The 26,536-nt window shown below is 43.2% G+C and overlaps 1 protein-coding gene across 3 annotated transcripts in view; it reads right to left on the reverse strand.

The window, feature by feature from the left end:
• Positions 1-26,536, reverse strand: part of TBX15 (T-box transcription factor 15) — a 125,122-nt gene that overhangs the window by 11,574 nt on the left and 87,012 nt on the right. For all 3 annotated transcript variants that reach the window (XM_060413360.1, XM_004002385.6, XM_027973642.3), the window contains exons 6-7: positions 18,633-18,697; positions 3,065-3,162 (exon numbers count right to left, since the gene is read on the reverse strand). In XM_060413360.1, the coding sequence (XP_060269343.1) occupies positions 3,065-3,162; positions 18,633-18,697 (163 nt within the window). The remainder of the gene's footprint in view (positions 1-3,064; positions 3,163-18,632; positions 18,698-26,536) is intronic.

The raw sequence follows: 26,536 nt of genomic DNA on the forward strand, positions 1-26,536 counted from the left end.
TTTACATCCTTTGTTAATGTCAAGAAACCCAAGCCACGTATTTTTTAATAATGAGAATCTGGATCAAATTCAATATATAGTTCAAAAATATATTCCAATTAAACTATTGAATAGAGTCTTGGCTTTTCCTCTAGCACCATCTCACCACCATATGTATCCAATAATTCTATGCTCATTTCCCCCATCAGTATAAAAAGAGACTCAATGAACAAGTGTGACAGCTTGCTCTGCAAGTTCAGTTTCTCTTAAACCATTGCTTCCCATGTGTCAATAAGTCTTCAGATGGATAAATTTTCCACAGAAGCATCATGAACCCTGCTGTGCTGCACATCTTAGCAATGCAGGTTCCCTTTCAGCTTCCCCATGCCTACTGCACCTGCCCAGTGGTTCCACATGCTGGCGATATGCAGGTAGCCACCCCCAACCATTACTCCACGTCAGCACCCATGCCCACATCCGGTGACCGCGCTCCAAGATTTAATCAGATGCTGACCCTGCCTGCCTGAGCCATAGTGCCACCAAGCGCTATCTCATTCACCATTCATTAAGCACTTCCTGGGTGCCAGGCCCTGCGGTACATCTTGGGGTCACATCAAAGAACACAATGTCACCACCCATGCCTGCTTTCAGGAACTGGCACCCCTACCACTCTTCTCATAACAGCCTTCATGATACAAAACTCCTGCTCAGTTAGGGCTTGGAAAGTCAACAAGTAAAGCAAAGGCAGATAAGCAAGGAGACACCTCAGAAATAAATAGGATCAAGTAAGTGTCTCTGCATGGCAGCTTCATTTATAAGGCTTGTTTATGTAAATGGCCTCACAAACACACACACACAAAATCATCACTCTTTAGGAAAATTATCCCTCTTTGAGATGAATAAATGGATTCAGAACTAACTTGCCCAAGGTTATATAGACAGTTTAGTGACCATCAAGATGAAGGTCCAAATTTCCCAACTTCCATAAACCTCTGCCCCTGAAGGGCCATGAAGGCATCAAAGCATCAGCAACAGCCTGAATATATATTGATAGCATTAGAAGGAGCAAGATGCTTCCAACAAATGGCTTCCATTTCTCCTCCATTTATTCAAAATGGAAATAAAAGGACTACCTTGGCAGTCCAGTGGTTAAGACTCTGAACTTCCAGTGTTGGGGGTGTGGGTTTGATCCCATATCATATAGCATGGCCAAAAATAACACAGGCCTACTTGTTCTCTCAAAGTAAAAATCAATATAAAATAAAACAACAAAATTTTTTAAAGAGATGGATATTCTGGACCACTTGCTTCCCCAGATCCCTGTGAAGATGAATGGTCTAATCATGTTATGAATAAATCATCAGAACAGCAACATTTCCTGTCTCTGGTGTGCTTTCTTTTCTGGTACTGATATGAGGGACATAGGGGGTGAAGACAATGACAACAACGATGATGATGATGACAATGACAAAAAGCACATACTAAGGGCTTCCTGTGGTTTTAAGTGCATTATCTCATTTGATCCTTGAAAGTGAAAGGAAGAAAGGGAAGTCGCTCAGTCATGTCAGACTTTTTGCGTCCCCGTGGACTGTAGCCCGCCAGGCTCCTCTGTCCATGGGATTCTCCAGGCAAGAATACTGGAGTGGGTCGCCATTTCCTTCTCCAGGGGATCTTCCCAACCCAGGGATCGAACCTGGGTCTCCTGCATTGCAGGCAGATGCTTTATCCTCTGAACCACTAGGGAAACTAGTCTCCCATTATGCAGATAAGAAAACTAAATGTCAGAAAGGATGAGGGACTTGATCAGTGTCACCAGGCTAGCAAGGAACAGTGATAAGAGCCTAACTCAAGCTGTCTGACTCCAGAACCTATGCTTTTAATCACTATCTCATGTTAAAGCCTGAGGGAGTTCAGTAATTCACACCATAAAACTTAATTCAGTGTGCAGACTGCTAGATCCTCCCTGAGAAGCGGGTTAAATATAATATGTTATCAAGTCCTGGAAGGGACTCCTATATCACTGAGCCATAATTAAAAAACTAGGACTCTATTAATAGCAACTATTTGATAGAATGAGTACAAACTAATTTTGATCACTGTCACTTCGAAACAAGAGGAGGCTGGAGAGGAAGACTCATTAGGCGTCTGACATTTGGGAAACTTTCACTTGGGTACCCCGGTGAATGGGTGCTGCCCCCGGGAGAGCCAGTGGTTGGACTGAAAAGAGGAGGTGAAATCAGCCTATGAGCCTGTTCACGTGGCCACAGGCTTCCCACCCTGAGAAGAGAAGGGAGATTAGAAATCGGATGAAAAGCACAAAGCAATGGAAGAAAAAAGTCTACTCTGCCCACCCACTTGGGATGGGTGTGGCTCCACACCAGTGAAACAGGAGAAAGCACAAGTTAGAAGATTCAGAGGGGCTTGCAGCAGCCCCCTCCTCACTGTCAGACTTGAGAGATTCATTCCCACTGTCTGGGGCTAAGTTGTTTCTTACCTACAAACTAGAATAAGAAAACAGATAAGGCTGCCATGAGTAATAAATGAAATTATTATTATCTCCAAATCTCCACCCCTGCCGGCTCCCTGGTGGTTCAGTTGGTAAAGAATCTGCCTGCAACGCAGGAGACCCAGGTTTGATCCCCTGGAGAAGGAAATGGCAACCCATTCCAGTATTCTTGCCTGGAAAACCCCATGGACAGAGAAGCCTGGTGGGGTACAGTCCATGGTGTCACAAAGAGTCAGACACGCCTGAGTGACTAACACTTTCACTTTCCAAATCCTAAGGGCTACATGAGTGCTTAGTGATAGAAACAATCATCTCAACACCATTGTGATCATTAACATAACCTTGCTTCGGGAAAAGGGAGAGGGATCTGGAGGTGCCAGGTAAAACACTGCCTCTGAAACTAGCTTATTTGCACAAGCGGTGATGCTCTGGTTATTTCCGGAGCTATCTAGTACTCTTCGTTCCAGGAGAGTCCATGTAACTCGTGGCTTGGCTTGGGGCCAGCTGCGCTATATTCAGTTCAGCTCCCACTCCCTCCCCGGCACAGCCTCTAAGCAGAGGCCTTGCCCAGGGCTTTACCTTGCTGCTTTTGCATGGTGGTGAAATCTTCAAAGGTGAGTGTGCGCACAGGGGGTCTCCAGAATGCATAAGTCTCCATGATGGCTTCCAGTCCCGTTCTACAGAGAGAAAAGCCAGCAAGTTGTTAAATAATCCCCAGAAATTCACTGACTTTTAAAAAAAGTCCTGAGGTGGTTTGGTGACAATCAGCATATGTATAAGAACCGAGAGGTATCATCACTGGGGTAAACTGATCTGGAAGAGCAGAGTTATAGATGTTGCTAGACTACAGGTGAGAGAAGAAATTAACCCAATTCAGATCATCTGCAAACAAGTCACAGCTATGATAGAATTTCACTCTGACCTTTCTTCAGAGAAGGTTTAGCCTGCATGAAAAATACACGTTAAATGTTAAAGGTCAAGGCCCCTGGATGTCATGAACAGATCTGAGCAGAGAGTCGCAGTGACCATTTCCCTACAAGACAATGTCATCATCATCACCACAGTGCACCGATACAGTCCGCCCCAGAGTCAACTTTGCCACCAGGTATGTGGAGTCAATGAAACCGTCATATTGCTGTGCCTTTAAAGGCTTCTTAAATCAACCGAGACAGGCAGGTAATAGAAATAGAGGAGAGATAAGTGATCAAATACACTTGAATTTCTGCTGCAACAGGAAATGCCTACTTGAAGACACAAGTGTTTTGGTCCCTAAAATTATACCTCAAACAAAAGGACCAATACATTTCTGCAAATATTTATCTGCATTCTGTAATATAAAAACCAAAATGGTCTTTGCGAGTCATATACTTGGGACTTCAGGAACAGCCAATATTTTTATAATATATTACTTCTGCTTCACTGATACTGGAAATTCCATTAATTGAACTGTGTGCCCACTGCCTAGTTTATCCTTCAATAAATTCTATTATATATGTGTGTGTATCTTTAGGGCTTCCCTGGTGCATTAGTGGTAAAGAATCCACCTGCCAATGCAGGAGACAGGGGTTCCATCTCTGGGTCAGGAAGATCCCTTGGAGAAGGAAATGGCAACCCACTCCAGTATTCTTGCCTGGGAAATCCTAGAGACAGAAGGAGTTTGACGGGCTACAGTTGACGGGGTCAAAAAACGTCAGACACGACCTAGCAACTAAACAACAACAATTTATGAGATTGATAGACATTGTTTTAACATAATTATCCAGGTTATCTGGATTATCTTAAAATATATTACTGCTGATATTCCATATCCTTAAAAGAGAATATTGGTTGGTGCTTTGTTTACAGCTTTGAAACACAGCTTCTGATTACTCCCTCTTTAAAACTAATTGTTTCACTTCTAGCTACATGGAGGCAGGGGGAATTCTGGCAGAAGATAGGAGAAGAAAGTTAAAGAAGAGTAGGCAGCATAAATCCTTTCATTGCAAAGTCACTGTAAAGGAACACAGTGTCCCTTCCTGGAAAAGATATGCTTTCCTCTTGAGATGAAATTTACGCTGCCTGTCCTCCCTAGGTAATACATATCCAGCATTCTCTTCAGTCCGGCACAGCAAGAATAATGTGAGAAGCTTTATTTTAAGTGGGAACAAATATCCTTCCCTAATAAATGATTACAAGATCCCCTGAGGTTCTTCTCTGATGAGCTGCTGATACACTGATTGACTCTCTGTGTTGGAAAATTTCCTCTCTGAACTGGCCATACTTGCACAGTTAACTTTCTAAAGTCTTCCCTGGAATCTTGGAGGCTTTAAATACACCAATGTTGGCAAATCAAACTCTGTATTTTTAGAAGAGGTTGAGAGGAGAGGGTGTTGCATGGTGTTTATTAGCTGTTAATCTGTTAAAAGTAGGAATAGAAGACATCTCTACATAGTCACCGTACATTAATGCTGAATACAGTACATGAAACTATTTGTGGAGAGAAACAGTCCAGGCAATTAGGGAGTTCAGAATAATAAGGGGATAGGCAGATAAAGCCATGCTGAGCCTTGATGAACATAAAAAATAGACAGGCCAGGCTTAGCTCTTACTGCCTTGTTTTGGAATGTTGGGGGCTCACCAGAACATCTTCGGATTCTCTTTAATGGCATGAGAGGCTCACTGAAAATGTCCAAAGTCTCTATTGTTCCACCTCCTATTCCATTCTTCCCAGCAACATGTACCAACGATAGGGACAAAATATTAGTTCAAGGGCAAAGAACAGTTTCTTCTCACTTCATAATAAAGTGATAGAACACTGTGAAGAAGTCAAAATACACTGATATACTGCCAATGTTCTATTTATTAAAGGAATAAAAAAATGAACATTAATCTTATTTACATAACAGACAAAAAGGGCAAAGGTATTAATAATTTTATTTAAGTAGTTAACTTTAAAAAGGATAGCAGACATCCATCCATTATCCAAATCTAAAATCTCCTCCCTATGTTACCACCTTAGATGGAGATGTTAGATGGAGAGTTATCTAGCCTCGGTTTGAGTATTTCCCAAGGAAAATATATAGTTTTGTGACAGATCTATTAGGAAGTTCTTTCTGACCTAGAGCTGAAATCTCTGATGTAACCTTTTCTTGTTAAAAAAAAATAAACATTTTATTTTGGAATACTTTTAGATTTATAGAAGTATCAAAGGTAATGCGGAAAATTCCAGTGTAACTGATGTAACTTTTACCCTCTGGTTCCATTGTTGTTGTTATTGTTGTTGTTCAGTCACTAAGTCCGTCAGACTCTTCTGCGACCCCATGAACTGCAACCCACCAGGCTCTTCTGTCCATGGGATTCTCTGGGCAAGAATACCAGAGTGGATGGCCATTCCTTTCTCCAAGGGATCTTCCTGACCCAGGGATGGAACTGGCATATCCTGCATTAGCAGGCACATTCTTTACCACTGAGCCACCTGGGAAGCCCCTGGTCCTATTGTGCTGTATGCTAAGTCATTTCAGTCGTGTCCAATTCTTGGTGACCCTGTGGACCACAGCCTGCTAGGCTCCTCTGTCCCTGGGACACTTCAGGCAAGAATACTGCCAATGGGTAAACAGTAAGCGTGCCAGACACTTTCCATATGCTCATCAGGAAAAGCTTCCTTAGCTCTTAACATAATGTATGACATGCCACATATGGACATGCCCATGGTCCGTCCAGTCCAGGTGTCTGTCACAAGGAGGGTTTTTTTGGTGGTGAATTTGGGATTGGGCATGACTACCAAAAACTAACAGCTAAGTCTATACATTCCTGACCATACTTTACTAATGTGCTGTGGATCTCTCTTATAGATTCATCCTAGACCTTACTGAATCTATTTATATATTCAGATTGGGTCTCTTTCTTAAAAAAATCAATCCTATTTCCTATGAGCTTCCCTGGTGGCTCAGATGGTAAAGAATCCACCTGAAATGTGGGAGACCTAGGTTTAATTCCTGGGTCGGGAAGATTCCCTGGTGGAAAGCATGGCAACCCACTCCAATATTCTTGCTTGGAGAATCTCCATGGACAGAGGAGCCTGGTGGGCTATGGTCCATGGGGTCACAAAGAGGTGGATATGACTAAGCACAAGCATCGTTACTGTTTACTATATGCCACATCATATTTGTCTTCAGACTTCACTAAGCTTTACTGTATAGAGCAAATTGTTCAAAAGCACTATTTTTTTTTTAATTTATCAGGATTTGGTAAAGTGCCGCAGCAAGGTAAGTATTAGCTAATTTACTTTCCACCATATTTTTTTAAATTTATTTTTGGCTGCCCTGAGTCTTCATTGCAGCACATTTGGTTTCTCTAGTTGTGGAAAGCAGGGGCTACGCTTCCACTGTGGCGGAAGCTACTGGGGCTGCTCATCGTAGCGGCTTCTCTTGTCAGGGAGCATGGGCTCTAGGGCTTGCGCGCCTCAGTAGTTGTGGCATGTGGACTTAGTTGCCCCTCGGCATGTGGGATCTGCCCCAATCAGGGATCAAACCCATGACCTCTGCAATGGCAGGCAGATTCTCAACCACTGGATCACCAGGGAAGTCCCACAACCATGTGTCCCATACTTAGCACAATGCCTTTTACATGGCAAGATTTCAATTTACATGTATTAAATTAATAAAGGAATCATTTTTATTACTTATTTATTTATTTAATATTTACTACTATTTTTATTACTGAGTCACTATTTCCCAAACTTTAACCAGCATTCATTTTTCCAAGACTAAAACAGGAAAACAACTTGATATGCAGTCAAGACTCTGAAGACAGAAAGAATCCTCTAGTACTAGAGACGGGAATTGCATCTACATGTGGCTGTTTGTGTCTTCCTTGACTCAGGTCCCAGAGAGGTTTCAGTTTTTCTTTGGTTTCTTCTGTTCTGGTCATGGAACTTCTAACCTTCAATAGAGTCTGAGTCCCCTAGCACAGGCCAGTCATTTCTATCCTCATCTTCTCTTCTAAGAATCCTTGCCAACTACCCATTAACATCTTCAGCCACTTGGATGTCTATTCAAAGTTTATACTAAGCAATGACATGTTGTTTACTTATTCATCATCATTATATCCCAGTTTAAAAAAACTTCATCTCAAGGGTTTTAAAAGTGAATTCATTCTCTAACGGATAAAAAAGTAGTCTTAGGTAACCTACATGTCATTAACATGTTCCACATGGTGGGCCTCAAAGGGTCTGCTAAACACCAGAGACCTGATGTCATCTCTGAAGCTTCCAGTCAAAGATGATCAAATTGGCCAGTGTCCCCGTCTTGCTTACTTTCCCCTCTTTGCTCCAGTGACAACAGAGACCATATCTAAACCCCCTTTGTTCAGTCATTTGGCTGTAATCACCTCTCTGATTTCCAGGCCTCTCCTCTTTAGACATTTCCGTCTGCTCACTGGCCAAGCCAACAGCACACACTGAAGAGGAGGGAGAAAGGGAAAGCGAAGAAGCAAGTCAATGAGCTCTTCTGTAAACTGATGATGCCTTGAGATCAACTGATTTGGAAAAACAGCCAAAGTGAAAAGAAATAGTCTTCCAATCTTCTCATTCCAAAAAAGAAAAAAAAAAGTGAGCTCATCCCTTTGAGGTTTATCAAATATTTGATGATTACAATAATTACAACTACATTCATAACCTGTTAGATAACACACCTATGCATAGTTTCTGTTTTTTATTTATCTTCAGATAGAAAATTATTTCTTATGTTTCTTTCATTTATTTTCTTTGTAATTCTGACATCTTACTCTTTGCTGGTGATTCCATTAACAAGGGGAACTTATGCTAGCGATTATTAAGATCACTGATTAGCTCTCAGTAGAAGACAGTCAAAGACTAAGGGAAGTCTACTGAGATGGGGTCTTGAAGTCAAAAAGAGGTTATTCAATCAGCAAAACAATTATGTCCTAAGTTTCGAGAGATATAAAGGCAAAAAACACCCCCAGGGTCTTTACCCTTAAGGAGAATTCTGCTCAACAAAAAGATAATGACCTGTAAATTACTGATTCCTGAACTATGGGACACACGCTATACTGGAGATATGCAGGAGACGCCATGAGGCACTGAGCAAGATGTCTTGAATACACCTGGAAAACTCAAGGGCAGGGGGGTGTTCCACAAAAGGCCGGTTATTGAAGCTTAATATTATAGGGTACTCAGTAGTTTTGCACACATTCCACAGTAGAGTTAATAGTATATGCACAGACTTGGAGGCATGGAAAGAAGATGTACTCTAGGAACTGAACTAGTTCAGGGTGACTGGGGCTCCAAAAGCAAGGTGAGGGAGGTGGAGGGTGTGGGGCCGGGCACCATGAGTATTTATTCCATGTTAGGCTCTTGGGTTGTGTCCCACGGCCGATGCTGTGCTTCAGAACTCCTTTCTTTTCTCCTCCAGTTTCAACATTTGAAAAGACACAAAACCAGAATGTTCTGTTTTCTCAAGTCTAATTACCACATGTCAACTTTCTAATCCCTTTTCTTAGACTGTCCTTGGTCCACTGTGGTCAGGTCAAACCTTCCACACGTCCATCTCCGTCACTAGATCTGGAATCTTCTCCTATATTAAGATTCCTCAGGGTATTTGTCCTCCAGGGATAGTCCTAAAGACCTCCCAGTGGAGGTCTGAAAATTGGCAAAGAAGCCATCATTCAAAACTAGGAATAAAACTACCATATGACCCAGCAATTCCACTACTGGGCATATACCCTGAGGAAACCATAATTGAAAAAGACACATGTACCTGAATGTTTATTGCAGCACTGTTTACAACAGCCAGGTCATGGAAGCAACCTAGATGTCCACTGACAGATGAATGGATAAAGAAGTTGTGGTACATATACACAATGGAATATTACTCAGCCGTAAAAAAGAATGCATTTGAGTCAGTTCCAATGAGGTGGATGAACCTAGAGCCTGCTGCACAGAGTGAAGTAACAGAAAGACAAATATCATATATTAACGCATATATATGGAATCTAGAAAGACGGTACTGACAATCCTATTTGCAGGGCAGCAAAGGAGACACAGACATAAAGAACAGACTTTCGGACATGGGGCGGGGGGTGGCGTGGGGTAGGGGGCAAGAAGAAGGTGGGGTGACCTGAGAGAGCAGCATTGAAACATATACATTACCTTATGGAAAACAGATAAAAAGTGGGAGTCTGATGTATGAGGCAGGGAACCCAAAGCCAGAGCTCTGTGACAACCTAGAGGGGTGGGATGGGGAGGAGTTGGGAGGGAGGTTCAAGAGGGAGGGGACATATGTATACCTATGGCTGATTCATGTTGATATATGGCAGAAACCAACACAATATTGTTAAGGGATTATCCTCTAATTAAAAAAAAATTTAACCCCAGCTTTAGGTGTGCAATAAATACGCCTGATGAACTGGTACTTTACAATGGTTTGAAAGAACAAGTGTCCATGGACAGAAGATTAGAGTTGAGTTAAAACTGTTCCTTACCCAGGGATTTCCAACATGGGAGTGCTGTAACCACTTGGAGTCTGAATAAGTAGAGTAATGCTAAATTACACAAGGCCCAGATTAGCTTACTGGTTAAGAGCACAAGGTCAGGAGCCAGGCTGTTGACCAGGGTTCCAGCTGCAACCCTGCCACTTAACTGGGGCAACCTTGCCAAGTTATATAACCTCACACTCCTAAAGCTTCCTACCTGCAAAATGGAGATACTATTACTCCCTTTTAATTGTTACTTAATAAATGCATATTGATTAGGACAAAATATTTCAACACAAGAGAGAAAATACAATAAAAGCATGAAGACCACTGATCTAACTCAAGTAATAGAAATCCCACCATCTGCTCGGGTTGTGATATGGAACAAGAGAAAACATTCTTACTTAACTGGAATACAAAGCTTTGTCAGCCCTCTGGTTCTGGATTGAATGTGGAAGGACTCGTATGTTACCTAATTTCGTTTCTCATTCTCTCCTCTAAGAACCAAAAAAATGTGTCCCCCAAGCCTCTGTAGGCCTCATTATCTTGCAGATATTTCAGACTCCAATATGTTAGCCATTAAACAGACGTCACTCTGTTAGATGACACCATCGCTGGGCAAGAGCCATAGATAATAAAACAACTGCCAACTTTCTCTGGCAAACCCACATGGCCAAGAGGACAATAGGGGGAAAGATTCATGACACAGGAGGGAGAACAAATAACAAGGCAGAGAAAAATGTTAAACACTGGCTGAAAGACCATTATCCTGGGGACGTGAAAAACATCTATGGCCTGGATGAACAGGAGGAGTCTGGAAGGATGCTGCTGCCAGAGTCCACTATGAAGCCAGCTACCTTCAGCTGCAGATGAAGCAACGCCTACCGGGGAGTCCAGCACTGATCGCTTCCATAGATCTGTTGAATGGCACCCAGGCCAGGGATAACAAAAGAGTCTACAAAATCTCCAGGGGTTAGTGAGATTGCCAGGAATGAGCAGGATGAGACTGGCTGGAAAAATACAGCCAATGGCTCAAGGGAGAACAAACAAAAACTATAGAAATGTAAAGTGAGGGAAACACTTGGAAAGTCGTGCTGATTGAAGGAAGGCAAGCGGTCAGCTCCTTAGCTCTAAGCTTACCTTCAGGAGTGACAAGGAATCAGAGGTGGACAGGGGCAAGTGTGTCTGCTGACCGGCAAGCGATGCCTGTCGGAGGAGTGTGACACAATTCTCTGGATGCTGTCACTGGCAGATTTGCCAGCTCCAAAAGCAACTACCTCACTGTACTCAGTCTTACCATCAGTAAAATGGGAAACTCTGTACTGGTACCAATCAGCTCCGAGGTAAAAGGAGAAAACTTGGACCACAGATACTAAATGAAATGATTACTACTACTATTTATATACTTACGATTAGAATGCCCAGAAATAAATATACAAGGTTGAACTGCAGGAAATCGCTAATATCTCACCATTTTGACCTACAACTAAGGAAATTTCATATGTTCAGCTGAACAGATAGTGTACACAGTATTCGAGATACTTGGTTATACTAGAGAACTCAACTAACAGATTTTAACTGAGACGCACATGCACCTTAACTCCCAAAGGAAAGTTTCTTTCAGAGGATGTGGCCTTGGGGCCAACCTTTTCCCGTTTTTCCTCCTGTTAATTTTCAGCACTCTAATACCTCGTCTCACAGTCCTCTTTCTTGCCAGGAAATGGCTTTCCATTCAGTGAACATGGCCTTGGGACAGCAGCTGCTTAACTGGGGGTCCACAAAAAAACTTTACTCCCAAATACCTTCCCCACCACCAGTAGAGATTCCTTCCTTTGGTTTAAGTCTCAGCCTCGTTAAGCATCCTCTTCCAGTAAACAGACACATCCATTCCTGTAAGGCAGTCAGTGGTTCCATTTTTAGATCACCGTCCCCCAACACATGTAAGGGACACTAGGCACCAGGAAACACTACCACCCGTCACATTCCCAGAAAGCAGCAATGCTTGCAGGAAACAGTCAGAGAATTAGCTCAGACTCAGTACAGGCCCTATTGTGTTTTTAGTGAGGGGCAACCTATTCAACTCAACATTAAAAAATACTAAGATCATGGCATCTGGTCCCATCACTTCATGGAAAAATAGAAGGGGGAAAAGGGAAAGCAGTGACAGATTTTCCCTTCTTAGGCTCCAAAATCAGTATCGACTGTAGTCATGAAATTAGAAGATGCTTGCTTCTTGGAAGGAAAGCCATGACAAACCTAGACAGCAAATTAAAAAGCAGAGACATTGCTTTGCTGACTAAGGTCCATACTGTCAAACCTATGATCTTGTCAGTAGTCATGTATGGATGTGACAGTTGGACAATAAAGAAAGCTGAGCACTGAAGAATTGATGCTTTCCAACTGTGGTGCTGGAAAGACTCTTCAGAGTCCCTTGGACAGCAAGGAGATCCAACCAGTCAATACTAAAGGAAATCAACCCTGAATACTCATTGGAAGGACTGATGCTGAAGCCACACTTTAGCCACCTGACACAAAGAGCTGACTCACTGGAAAAGACCCTGATGCTGAGAAAGACTGAAGGCAAAAGGAGGAGAAGGTGGCAGAGGATGAGATGGTTATATAGCATGACAAATTTAATAGACATGAACTTGGGCAAACTCTGAGAAATGGTGAGGGACAGGGAGGCCTGGCGTGCTGCAGTCCATGGGGTCACAAATTATTAGATAAAACTTACTGACTGAACAGCAACCGTGCAAGCCCTATTGTGTTTTTAGTGAGAGGCAACCTATTAAAACTACTTTCCCTTGAAAACCAAGCTCCCCATAATACAGGGGCTGCCACTGGCCCTCTCTGACAGTCCCTGCCTTGTGGAATTTGAGTGTCCTGGTTTAAACCTCCAAGGGCAAACTCCATCGAGACAGAGACACCCTCCCAAAAAGCTGCAACAACTCGCTGGGCTACAGAAGGGCAACTCCCAGGGGGGACCTGTCACGGAAGCACAACAGTGACTCCTGGCGCACCATGCCAGCAAGGGGCATCTGCAGGAAACCACGTCACTTGGGACAATCCCCGTGTAGTTGGCTTAGACTGTATGGAAGCTGGGAGTATAGGCAAAGGCCAAGGTCAGAGACAGGATGAAGGCTGCTAACAGAGAAGAACCCAGGGTCACACAGTTCACACCACTTCTAAAACAAGTTCACAAAACCTTCATTCCATCGACAGGTCATAATTTTAATCCTCTCCTCTTTGTGTATGTGTTTGCTTTGGAGGAAGTCCCTGGGAACTATATAGACGTTCCCAAACTAACTGAGGCTTTCTGTAAAATCTTATAAAATCCTAACAGGAACAAGGTTTTCACTTTAGATGTTGGCTGAGACCTGCAGAGTCCTCTTTCCTGCTGCTCCTCTGTCTCTCCCCTTTCAAGTGCAAGGTCTCTGCCGTGGCAACGCTCCCTCCAGCTGCGCACATGGGCTCTCCAGGCACGTGGACACATATGACCTCCCGGGCTGCTTCTCGACTATGAGACTCAGTGCAAAGACTCCTGTTTCTCTTCAGCCTCCTGACCTTCGTCTTCTCTTCAGACAGAGATGCCCATTGGGGTGGTCATCACCAAAGATGTAATTTGACTTCTCAGGTTGCTCCTGAGTGACCTTTCTCAACCAAACCTTACTCTGCTTGGGCTCATCTTCTGGGAGCCCGTCTTCCTTGAGGCTCACACCTCTGGAACTTGCTGGATGTTCTCCTTCTTCAGGGAGCCAGGCAGCCCAGACACACCCTCACTGTACAGGGCCAGTTCAAATGGCCTGAACGTTGCTAATCTACAATTAAGCTAAACCAGTGTCTTATAGCAGCAGTCCATCTCAGATTTGAATTAAAATTGCCCTTAGTCTTTCCTACAAAGACTATTTATAGATTCATTCTTTATTCCGTTCTTAGCACCCAAAACCAGCTCCCCACCGTTGCTCTACCTAACTCATCTCTGGTTGGCTTAAGGCTTTCTTATTCCAGAGATTCCAATTTTTAACTTCTCTGCCACTCATCAACTCTGTCTAATGTTTTGTAACTAAAGGAACAATTGTTATTTTACTCTATATACCTGGCACTACAGGGGAAAAAAATATAAGAATAAGAACCTGAAAAAGGTAGAGCCCCATCTGCAAGGAGCTTCATTTTAGCAGGGAACAGACAAAGCCCAGGAGCACAGATCACAAGACAAAACTTAACTCATGCTAAGGGCATCTGTTTTCTGCCAGCAACAAGAAGGTGTTACTGACTCCTCCTTATGAGGAATCTCCCAGAAGGGATGCTGGATAATGCACCCTGGAGCTGGGCCTGCTAAAGGTAAATACATATTGACGCTTCCACCCAAAGCTGTATTTGGGCTACAGAATTTCTGAGAAATCTAGAAGGAAGAACAACAGAAATAAACAATCTCCCTCCCATTGCAGAGACAATGCCTGGAAGCAAAATCTGTCAGTGTTTTCACTGCAAAATGACTAGATGTCTACTACTCTTCTCCATAACATGAACACACATGCACACACACACGCGCACACACACACACACACACACACACACACAATTTGGTAGACACTTCTATTCAGGGACATAATCACATGGGAATGAAAAGTAGGAGCTCCATAAGTAAAGGCCAAAGGGCAGTGGCCTTCTCACACAGTAGCGTGTGAATGATGCTTTCTAAAGAAGAAGGAGGAACCATGATGGGCTCTGATGATGTCACAGGGCTGACACAGTGAACTCAGTGGGATTCCCACTGGGGTTCTGGAATGCCCAACGGTTATCACCCCTTGTCCTCATTTGAACTCAGAATAAATTTCTGAGGAAGACCTAGGAGAGTGATGCCATGGAGACCAAAACACCAGTTTTACTATTGATAAAGAGTATTTGAAGATGATTGCACAGGTACGAAGGCTGAAAGAGTGTGCGGGAACCCCCTGAAAGGAGTTGACTTCCTGCAGGCCTCCTCTGCTGGGCTTACCATGCAACGGCAAGAGCCCAGATTGCATACTCTCTGCAGGCAAGCAGTCCTGAAGAGTTCCAGACTCAGCAGTCACATCTGTCACCCTGGTTCCCACTGAGGGGAAAGAGAAAGTGATGGGGCTACAAGCCACGAACACTTGTCGTAGACCTCTCCTTTCATTCAAATAAGAATGGGAGGACTTCCCTGGTGGTGGCAATGGATGAGAATTTGCCTGCCAGTGCAGGAGTCCTGGGTTCGACCCCTGGCCCAGAAAGATTCCACATGCCACGGAGGAACTAAGCCCACGTGCCACAACTGCTAACGCCTGCGTGCTCTAGGGCCGGTGAGCCACAACTCCTGAAGCTCTCAGGACTACAGCCTGTGCTCCACAGCAAGAAAAAACACTTCAGTGAGAAGCCCATGCACCGCAAGGAAGAGTAGCCCCACTCTCCGCAACTAGGGAGAGCCCTTGCAAAGCAGTGAAGACCCAGGGCACCCAAAGGTAAATAAATAAGAATGGGAAATAAGTGTCTTCACAAGAGCTGCCTCAAGTTCTTCTCAACCCTCAGAGGACACGGCTGTCACCCTAGCCACGCTCTGCCACCCCAGCACTGTAGTGAGAGGTTTATGAGCCTATGGAGACTCAGGAGAGGCTTTTTAAGAGAGTGCAGTGGCAGCTGCGTCTTCCCATCTTTCCTCTCACACTCCCCTCTGGAACCTCAGGATCACACTGGGATTGATGGAGATCGACAAACCTGAACGTGTTTTGGTTTGAGGTCTGGCAATTTCTGTAATTCCAAAGTATTCCACAAATGTTTTGTGTTCTACAAAACCAAAAAACACTGGCCAAGCACTTTCCCTCCTAATTTTTAAGCCCATGTGTCTTTAAAGGAAATGTAATCCATATGTTTCGGGTACATTTCTATGCAACTCATCAAACCATGCATGTATGAGTCATCTGATGTCTAAAATTCATGGGGAAAATCATAGATTCTTAAGAACTCTGTTAGCACAAGAAAGGCCATCAATGAGCCACTGATTAGAAGGTGATGAACTAACTGGATTCTGGTGTTGGCATAGACCACCAGTTCCTGGAGATTTATAAATAATCCTCTATATCCTCACCCATCAATTTTCCCATCTGCCAAATGGCGTTAATAATTCTTGCTGTCATCCTGCAGGCAGCCAGTAAGAATTAAAGTGTGGTTAACAGGCAATTTTGAGCTTCTTAAAGAGAAAATACAGGGACTCCTGTATTTGCCCCAACAAGTTTATTTTAGTCTAGCTTCCCAGGGAGCTGGAGGATAAGAATGGCTTCTACCTTCGCTAATTCATCCCAGTCCCTTCATGACACAGATGACTTCACTTTCATCGTATCAGTTTCAGTTGCTAGGGATGTTCAGCTTGACCTCCTGTCCTCTACTAGGGACCCCTTATTTACAGGAATATGGGGAGTAAATAGGGCTTTCTTTAGTGGCTCAGTCAGTAAAGAATCTGCCTGCAATGCAAGAGAGAAGGGTTCAATCCCTGGGTTGTGAAGATCCTCTGGAGAGGGGGCGTGGCAGCCCACTCCAGGATTCTTGCCTGGAGAATCCCATGGACTGAGGAGCCTAGTGGGCTGCAGTCCATAGGGTCACAAAAGTTGGACACGACTGAAGTGACTGAGCACATGCGCGCATGCACACACACACACAGAGGACATAAACAACAAAGTCGTGGTGAATAATCTGCATAGACAGCCAGAGAATGCTGGTTGATTTATTTGGGAAAGGGAAAGTTCTGGCTATTTCAGTAGGATCTTTAAGTAGAAGAATGATTTTTAGAGAAAGAGCTCTATTCTCCATATCTATTAAATATAAAATAAGCAAGATTTTACTGCTAGCATGATAAAGCTTGAAGTGCACAGACTTTGATGTGAAGTGGACTTGGGTTATCTTCCCTACTCCCAGATTTACTGTGTGACATTAGAAAAGCTGCTTAAGCTCTCTGAGCTTGTTTCCTTATTGGTGACAAACAGGTTGCCTTAAAGATTAGAAAGAATGTAAGTAAAAAGTCTGGAACACAGTAGTGTTCAATAACAGATAACTTCTATAATTACTGATATTACTGAAAACAGCATGCAGGTTTTAATATGACATAATAAAGAATTTCCATGCTATCAGAAATTAATGAATAAGACACTGACATGGGCTAATGAGGATCTCTAGTTCTATTTTCCTGGCGTTCTTACAAAGAAGAGCAGTCTATCACTTCAGGACAGACATTTTGAGCAGTAAATAGCACCCCACTCCAGTACTCTTGCCTGGAAAGTCCCATGGACTGAGGAGCCTGGTGGGCTGCTGTCTATGGGGTCGCACAGAGTCGGACACGACAGAAGCGACTTAGCAGCAGCAGCAGCAAGAAGTAAGATATTCACCAGCCTTAAGGCAGACACAGGCCATGGCCAAATGATGTGTCAAGGTCCTTTCTAGCCTAGTGAGGAGACAGGAGAACCTCAGGACTTGAACTGAGCTGTTATCACAATTTTCTAACCAGAGATATATGCTTCAAGATGCAAGGTCTTAATCTCAAGATTAAAGTGTGCCTCCAATTCCCAGTGAAAGTCCAATCCTGGTCAATACACCCTCTCTATTCTAATTTTCTCTTCTAAGTCATGCCTCTGAAAAACAAGGAATCCAATGGGAAGACAAAATAGAGGGAAAAGGGAGAAGAAATGAAAGCATTCTTTGGAATGCCAAGAGGAAAATAAACGTGAAATGCTGCTGAAGATACAGAAGGAAAGAAAGTAACTGGACACCTAAAGTCACTAGGATTGGTCTCCGGAGACAGACGGTGATGTCTAGAGCAGAAATTCTTAACTTTTTGGTCACAGATATTTTTTGAAAATTTGAAGAAAGCTATGGCCCTCTCCGTAGAAAAATGCACACCTGGTCATTCACTCACAACTTTTCTTTCACTATCTGGTAACTCACAGAACCCCTGAAATGTGCATGGACCCCCAGTAAACACCTTAAACACCATAGAGCCTTCTTTATGAAAAGCCAGCTTCTGTTTTGAGCTCCTCTTCACTAACAAGGTTCTCAATAAGCCCAGAAGGCAGAGCCCCCAAAAGGAGGCGACAGGAAACATCTTACAAGCCTGTTCTTGACTTGGCCATTGGGCATGGAATAGAAACCATTCTTCATTAGCTACATTTTGAAAACAAAGGCCTTTGTCTTATCTTAAAGAGTCCTTAACAGGAAGGCATTTTCCTTAGGCTATTCCACTACCTGGGCTTCCCAGGTTGCACTAGTGGGAGAGGCAGTTGCATAGCCACATGCCAATGCAGGAGATGCAGGAGACAGGAGTCCAGTCCCTGGATGGGGAAGATCCCCTGGAGGAGAGCTTGGCGACTCACTCTAGTATTCTTGCCTGGAGAATCTCATGGACAGAGGAGCATGGCTACAGAGGGCTACAGTCTGTGGGGTCAGTCAGACACGACTGAGCACAAGCACAAATTACAAACAAAGAACTGAATAATTCAACCTTTGGGAGGCAGCTTTTTGATTCCTGAACAACTACCCACTTCTCTTGGCCTGTGTCTGTCTAGCATGCAAATGTTCTCCAAAAAGCAGGAGCCAGAGCCACCAATGGGGCGTGGAGAAAATAATGCCATATAGAAAAGAAAGGTCAGTGAGTCATGTCCAATTTGCTCACCTGTTTCTTCCAGAATCTCTGAATCCTTTAGCAAAAGGGTTTCGGTCAATTTTTAATCTGGTGATCTGGAAAACAAACAAAAAAAGGATGAATTGTATTTATATTAACTGATTTCTTTTTTGGTTGCTCCTAGAAAGTTAACAAAAATCACCCAGTGAACAACAGCTGTTATTTTTATTTAACTTCCTTTTAGGTTGAGATTTAGATTGAAGTTGACATAGGACTTGGGCCTGGCACACAGATGTCTGACCCACCTGACCCACTTCTTCCTAAAAACCATGGTCTTCCCAGTATGTGACTCTGTAAACTCTCTTCTGCTCACCTTCCTTGCCCCCAAATGGTGATAAATCATTTGTCCAGACAAACAAAGGTATCCAAATGGAAAACCGAACAATGGTCAGATACAAGACACACAGGAAGTACCTGAAAAGTGCTTGTTGAATGAATGAATAAATGAATGAGTGAGCAAGTGAGTGAAGAATGAATGAATGGATTCAGTCAATCCAATCAGGTGCAATTAGACCACCAGACAACCTGCCTCAGCCTGACAGAACCAAATAATTGCCGGCATTTCCCGTTTCACTTAAGTTGTGCCTTTTTTGCCTTTGTGTATTGCTCATCTGATATAACCTAAAATGACCTTGTAGACAACACAAAAAAGTAGCTATACTTTTATCAAGGCTGCACCCAAAGAAAAATCTAGAAATGGGGGATGGGATGAGGCAGGATGCAGGGCATCTCACCCAGTCTCTTAAGTCCCATAACTTAATCAAAAGAAACAAAGAAGCAGCTTCATAAGGCTGAGCAAATCCAGTGCAAACAATTGTAACCCAAGTTGGATGGGTCTTTAGGAGTCATCCGGTTCAATCACCACTCAGCACAAGATTCCCCCTCAACTGCATTCTATCCACATCCCCTCCCATTCTGCTTCAGTATATATTACCCTATTGCCTTCATACCAGAACAGGCCTGACCAACAAATTCCATCTGCGCTCTTGTGTTTCTACCTTTAACCTTTGTCATGGGAGGCATTTTGATATCTTCTGTCTGAACTGGATGGTAATGACTCACTATGTTCAAACAACAGAGACTTAGAGGTGAGGCCTAGGAAGCTCAGGAAAGGAGGAAAGTCATCCTCCATGGTAATTCTAGAAATAAGGAAATTTCATTTTTAAGATCATCTTCCCATTTGTTATTTTTTTACCTTTTTAAAATTCATTTATTTTAAAAAATTAATTTTAAAATTCATTCATTTACTTTTTAACTGGAGGATAATTTCTTTACAATGTTGTGTTGGTTTCGGCTTTACAACAACACGAATCAGTCATAATTATATATATATATCCCCTCCCTCTTGAGCCTCCTGTCCCCCTCCCATCCCACCCCTCTAGGTGGTCAAAGAATGAATTTGAGCCAGTTGAACTGAGGTGGATGAACCTAGAGCCTGTTATACAGACTGAAGTAAGTCAGAAAGAGAAACACAAATACTATATTGCACTCATCTCACATGCTAGTAAAGTAACGCTCAAAATTCTCCAAGCCAGGCTTCAGCAATACATGAACTGTGAACTTCCTGATGTTCAAGCTGGTTTTAGAAAAGGCAGAGGAACCAGAGATCAAATTGCCAACATCCGCTGGATCATGGTAAAAGCAAGAGAGTTCCAGAAAAACATCTATTTCTGCTTTATTGACTATGCCAAAGCCTTTGACTGTGTGGATCACAATAAACTGTGGAAATGCTGAAAGAGATGGCAATACCAGACCACCTGACCTGCCTCTTGAGAAATCTGTATGCAGGTCAGGAAGCAGCAGTTAGAACTGGACATGGAACAACAGACTGGTTCCAAATAGGAAAAGAAGTACGTCAAGGCTGTATATCGTCACCCTGCTTATTTAACTTCTATGCAGAGTACATCATGAGAAACGCTGGACTGGAAGAAACACAAGCTGGAATCAAGATTGACGGGAGAATTATCAATAACCTAAGATATGCAGATGATACCACCCTTATGGCAGAAAGTGAAGAGGAACTCAAAAGTCTCTTGATGAAAGTGAAAGAGGAGAGTGAAAAAGTTGGTTTAAAGCTCAACATTCAGAAAACAAAGATCATGGCATCTGATCCCATCACTTCATGGGAAATAGATGGGGAAACAGTGGAAACAGTGTTAGACTTTATTTTGGGGGCCTCCAAAATCACTGCAGATGGTGATTGCAGCCATGAAATTAAAAGACATTTACTCCTTGGAAGAAAAGTTATGACCAACCTAGATAGCATATTGAAGAGCAGAGACATTACTTTGCCAACAAAGGTCCGTCTAGTCAAGGCTATGGTTTTTCCAGTGGTCATGTATGGATGTGAGAGTTGGACTGTGAAGAAGGCTGAGCGCTGAAGAATTGATACGTTTGAACTGTGGTGTCAGAGAAGACTCTTGAGAGTCCCTTGGACTGCAAAGAGATCCAACCAGTCCATTCTGAAGGAGATCAGCCCTGGAATTTCTTCGGAGGGAATGATGCTAAAGCTGAAACTCCAGTACTTTGCCACCTCATGCGAAGAGTTGACTCATTGGAAAAGACTCTGATGCTGGGAGGGATTGGGGGCAGGAGGAGAAGGGGACGACAGAGGATGAGATGGCTGGATGGCATCACCGACTCGATGGACATGAGTCTGAGTGAACTCCGGGAGTTGGTGATGGACAGGGAGGCCTGGCGTGCTGCAATTCATGGGGTTGCAGAGTCGGACACGACTGAGCAACTGAACTGAACTGAACTGAACTGAATGCATATATATATGACATCTACAAGAACAGTACTGCTGAGCCCATCTGTAGAGAAGGAATGGAGATGCAGACATAGGGAACAGACTTAGGGACATCTTCCCATTTCTGATCACAGCAGAACTTACCACTAGGACATCTAAATAGTGTTTCTTACATTGCATGTCTTTCTAGGTCCCTCTTCTGTCTCCCTTTGTCACAACAGAATTTCCTAAAGTCACAGTCTGAAGGTCTTTAAAATACAATGTGAGATTCTGAAAAAGAGATTCTGCCTTGAAAGTACCAAAGTTTTTTTTTTTTTTCCCCTAAACATTCCTTGCTTCAGAGTGGCACACTAATAACATAGCACTAAAAATGAAGCAAAAGCAATTTTACATCTATTTTATAGACCAGAGCAAGAGCCCGAAGCTTTGGCTTTCTAAAGTCTAGTGTCTGCCCTGTGAATACTGTATTGACTTTTAAGACTGTCACTGCTTTTCTGTTTTTGACTTAAAATCAGTTTTCTTCCTCCATAATCCATAGCAATAAACCACACAGCATATTTTCTTTTCAAGTTGGAGTTATAATATTTTATTTTCTCTTTCAAGTTGGCTTATCCTGTCAGACTCATTTATGATAGCAGCTTGTGATATATGATTGCACTGCTGTGTTTTGGGGGCACAGACCCCTGTAAATGTAATGATGTTCTATTTAATGGGCCTGGGAGAAATGGGTTGAAAACCTGTTTTCCACAGTTCCCTGTATTTCAGGCCAAGGAGTCTGCATGGAGATTTAATAGACAAATACCACCAAATGTTAGGAAACACAACACTTTTCTACTTGTTTCAAAGTTTTTAATGTGGAGTTTAGAGAGTTTTATGAAGAGGGTGATGGTGCTACGCCTTATTCATTTATTATCAAGGGTTTTCCAGGTGGTGCAGTGGTAAAGAATCCGCTTGCTAATGCAGGAGATGCAAAAGACACAGGTTTGATCCCTGGGTCAGGATGAGATCCCCTGGAGAAGGAAATGGCAACCCACTCCAGTGTTATTGCCTGGGAAATCTCATGGGCAGAGGAGTCTGATGGGCTACAGTCCATGGGGCTGCAAAGAACCAGACACGAGTGAGCAAACTCATTGCATTACATTTGTGTGCAAAGCCATGTGACGGGTTGCAATTGCAGAGTAGTGGACAGTCAGTACTGTGTGTCATCTGTGCCTTCTCCAATAAAGCTTATAATCAAGGAGAAAAAAGAAGATATATATATATTAATAATTACAGCATAAAACAAAAAGTTATAAGGTTTTGAATAAAGGCAAAGTGCCATAAGAACTTAAAGGAAGTAATAATTGCTTCATGCTAGCTGAAGGGCTCCCAGGTTTTACCTTAGGGGAAGCATGTAAGCCAAGCTGGGAAGGATGCATAGGATTTTAATGAAATCTGCAAAAAGGGGAGAAAGGCACAAGGGAAGCATTTAAGAAGAAAGCTCTTACGTAAGTCATGGAATTGAAGTGGGAAAGAATGAAGCATTTGTTTGGCTGCATTGGTCTCAGTTGCATCACGTGGGATCTTTGTTGCGGTGTGCGGACTTTCTAGTTGTTGCACATAGACCTAGTTGCTCTGTGACGTGGGATCATAGTTCCTTGACTGGGAGCCGAACTTACATCCCCTGCACTGGAAGGCAGATTCTCAACCAGCAGACCACCAGAGAAGTTCCAGAATGAAACATTTTTAAGAAACACTGAAGAGTCTGATGTAACCAGAGCACAAGGTACAAGAAGAGAAGTGTGAGAGAGAAAACTGAGAGGTTGACCTCAGGCCACGTCATGAAAAGCCTTTACTACCCTGCAGACATTTAGTTACCCTGTAGGCGGAAGAGAGCAATACTAGCTATCCACACTAAATTATGACCCCGATTAATGCTTATGCCAACAACTTTGGCTATGCCTACAAATACCAAGGGTGAGTTTCTCATGTGGTTCCAAAGTAAAGAATCCACCTCCCAACTCAGGAGATGTGGGTTCTATCCCTGGTTGGGAAGATCCCCTGGGAGGAGGAAATGGCAACCCACTCCACTATTCTTGTCTGGAGAATCCCATGGACAAAGGAGCTTGATGGGGTGGCAAAAATTCAGACACGACTGAGCACGCGCACACACACAAATATCAAGGGTAACGTGGACAGTATTTTGGAGGAGTAAATCAATGTATTCACAACATCGATAATCCCATAGTTCCCATATCAAGAGCCACCTGGTAGATTCAGTATAGTGGATGCTAAGTCGCTTCAGTTGTGTCTGACTCTGTGACCCTATGGACCATAGCCCACCAGGCTTCTCTGTCTATGGGATTCTCCAGGCAAGAGTACTGGAGTAAGTTTCCATTTCCTTCTCCAGAGTCAGTACAGAAAGGGAGGTAAATGACAGCTTGCTGACCTACAGAAAGAAAGATGTGGCATGAGATGAATTTTCATCAGGTAGAAAAAGAAGTAAAAACATCCTCCCTTTCTACTCCAGTGGGACATGAGAAAAGAGGTGACGGACAAAAGAAAAGCAAGTAGTTAGGTTTACATGTGCTTTTGCTCTCTACTCAAACTAAAATCCAGGGGCAGGGTTGGGGAGACTCAGAGGCACACTGGCAGGTCACACATGGGGTTGCTGCACTAGCACAGATACAGCAGGAAGAGGCCTGAGTGAGGATTCCCGAGCCTTCCATGGCCCTTTTACAGTGGGTCAGGGACTCAGAGGAGAAGGCAGGGTGACCTTGACACAGAGGTGCTGCGGTCCAGGCAAGAGCCAGAGGACCTAGATGAAACCTGAGGTGGAGCCGAACTATCTAGGGAAGTCCGGGAGGTCTGACTGGGGCAGGAACACAAACGTGCAAGTTGAACGGTCTCCTATTGGTAGGGCATATCAACACAAGGAACCCAAGGACCAGCCCAGACCTGCCCCAGGCCACACCCCTAGCAGAGGCAAGTGAGGACCAGAGGACCGCACAGGGGCCCCCAAGCAACCACAAAGAGGACTCATAAACCCCACTGCACCCATCCCTGCCCACGCACTGTACATCTGAAGTAGCAGGGGATGCTCGTTTGAGTACTTCAATATCAGCTGTACCCTTAATGTTATTTACTTACTACGATCAAATAGGACTGTCAACCTCTGCCTCCCCATCTTAGTTAGACCAGGTCACTGTTGTCTTTTGACTAAACTACTCTAAATACCCTTCAAACTAATCTCTCCTCTTCCACTCTTGTGTGCTAAGTCACCTCAGTCATGTCTGACTCTTTGCAACCCTATGGACTGTAGCCCGCTAGGCTTCTCTGTGCATGGGAATTCCCTAGGCAAAAATACTGGAGTGGGTTGCCATGCCCTCCTCCAGGGGATCTTCCTGACCTAGGGATTGAACCTGTGTCTCTTATGTCCCTGTCCAATCTCTTCTCTTCACTCAGCAACCAAAGTGATCTTTGTTAACATATAGTCAGACCATGTCATTCTTTCAGTGCTTACCACTGGACTCAGAATTCAATCCAAGCTCTGCCTGGCCTTGCAGGGTCAGCATGCCCTGGCTCCTGCCTGCCTCTCCATCCCTCCCCACCCTCCCCTAACTCTGGTCCACAGGCTCCAGGCAAACTGAGCTGCTCTCAGAGTTAGAATGGGTCAAGCTCTTTCCCTGCTCAGACCCCTCACATTCATCCTGTGCTGTGCTTAGTCATTCCAGTTGTGTCCAACTCTTTGTAACCCCATGGACTATAGCCCACCAGGCTACTGTCCATGGGATTCTCCAGGCAAGAATACTGGAGTGGATTGCCACTCCCTTCTCCAGGGGATCTTCCCAACCCAGGGATTGTACCCGGGTTTCCCTCATTTCAGGCAGATTCCTTACCATCTGAGCCACCAGGGAAACCCATTCTACCCCCAGACTAAAATGTTTTCTTCTCTACTCTTCATATAACTGACTCTTCATCCTAAGTCTCAGTTCAAATGTTAACCTCCTGAGAGAAGTCTTCCTTGATTACCCCTCCAAAATAGGGTACTTCTGCCACTCTCTTAACTATACTCTCTTTATTTTTTCCAAATTATATATAATTTATTTGGGAGTTTTTCCACATAAATCAATTATTTAAAAGGGATATTGAAGAATTAATAAATTCTCTTATATTTTTGCTCATAGCTAGTTTATCTCCCATCTATTGTAGTAGTAAGTCAAAATTTGCACTTAGCCTAACATTATAATATGCATGTTACAATTAAATAAAATGAAATTTATTTTCAACAATATTAAAGATATATTTTATTATTTACAACAGCATCCATAAAGATTTGGGAGGAAAATATATATCTATATTATAGATAGATATATGTAAATATAGATGTGGGTTCAGTCCCTGGTTGGGAAGATCCCCTGGAGGAGGAAATGGCAACCCACTCCAGTATTCTTGCCTGGATAATCCCATGGACAGAGGAGCCTGGCGGTCTATAGTCCACAGGGTCGCAAAGAGTCAGACATGATTGAGCATGCATACAGCCACAGCCAGCCAAGATGACGTGCTATTTGTGTTCAGTGAATGCATAGAGTGAGAGAGTGAATGAATTTCATTCATTGGTGAAACAGAAATCACCAGTCCCAAAGCCATAATAAACCTTAGAGAATATAGACCAAACAATTCCCCCAATCCTATTTGCTTTCACTATAGGGATTACAGACAAAAATCTTAAATGCCTTTCCCGTCAGAACAAGGTCTATTAGTAACTTCCGTTGTAACTAAAACTATTCTACAGCAGTTGTGTTCAAACTTGGTCCAATGATAATGAGGCCACGTGGAAAATACAGAGGTTATGGAAGCATTTTTCTTCACTGATTTTCTTTCCATAACCTTATACTGATTTGTGTAGTCTGAGTTATTGAAGACAATGGCACATAAGGGGGTGGTTATGGCTTGCCACTATTCATTTTAATCATTTTCCCTCAGTGTTTTGCCTAGTAACATAGATGCAGTTAATAAATCAGGTATACCTTACCATGCACAGTACAGACATAAAGAGCACAACCTACAATGAAAATCTGAATATCCTCAGTATAATTTCACCAGACCAAGGCTCAAAGGGACTTCCCTCATTAACATACTCTTATTCTTATTTTTTTACCAGATT

This window comes from Ovis aries, chromosome 1 (genome assembly GCF_016772045.2).
Source record: "Ovis aries strain OAR_USU_Benz2616 breed Rambouillet chromosome 1, ARS-UI_Ramb_v3.0, whole genome shotgun sequence".
Taxonomy (NCBI): domain Eukaryota; kingdom Metazoa; phylum Chordata; class Mammalia; order Artiodactyla; family Bovidae; genus Ovis; species Ovis aries.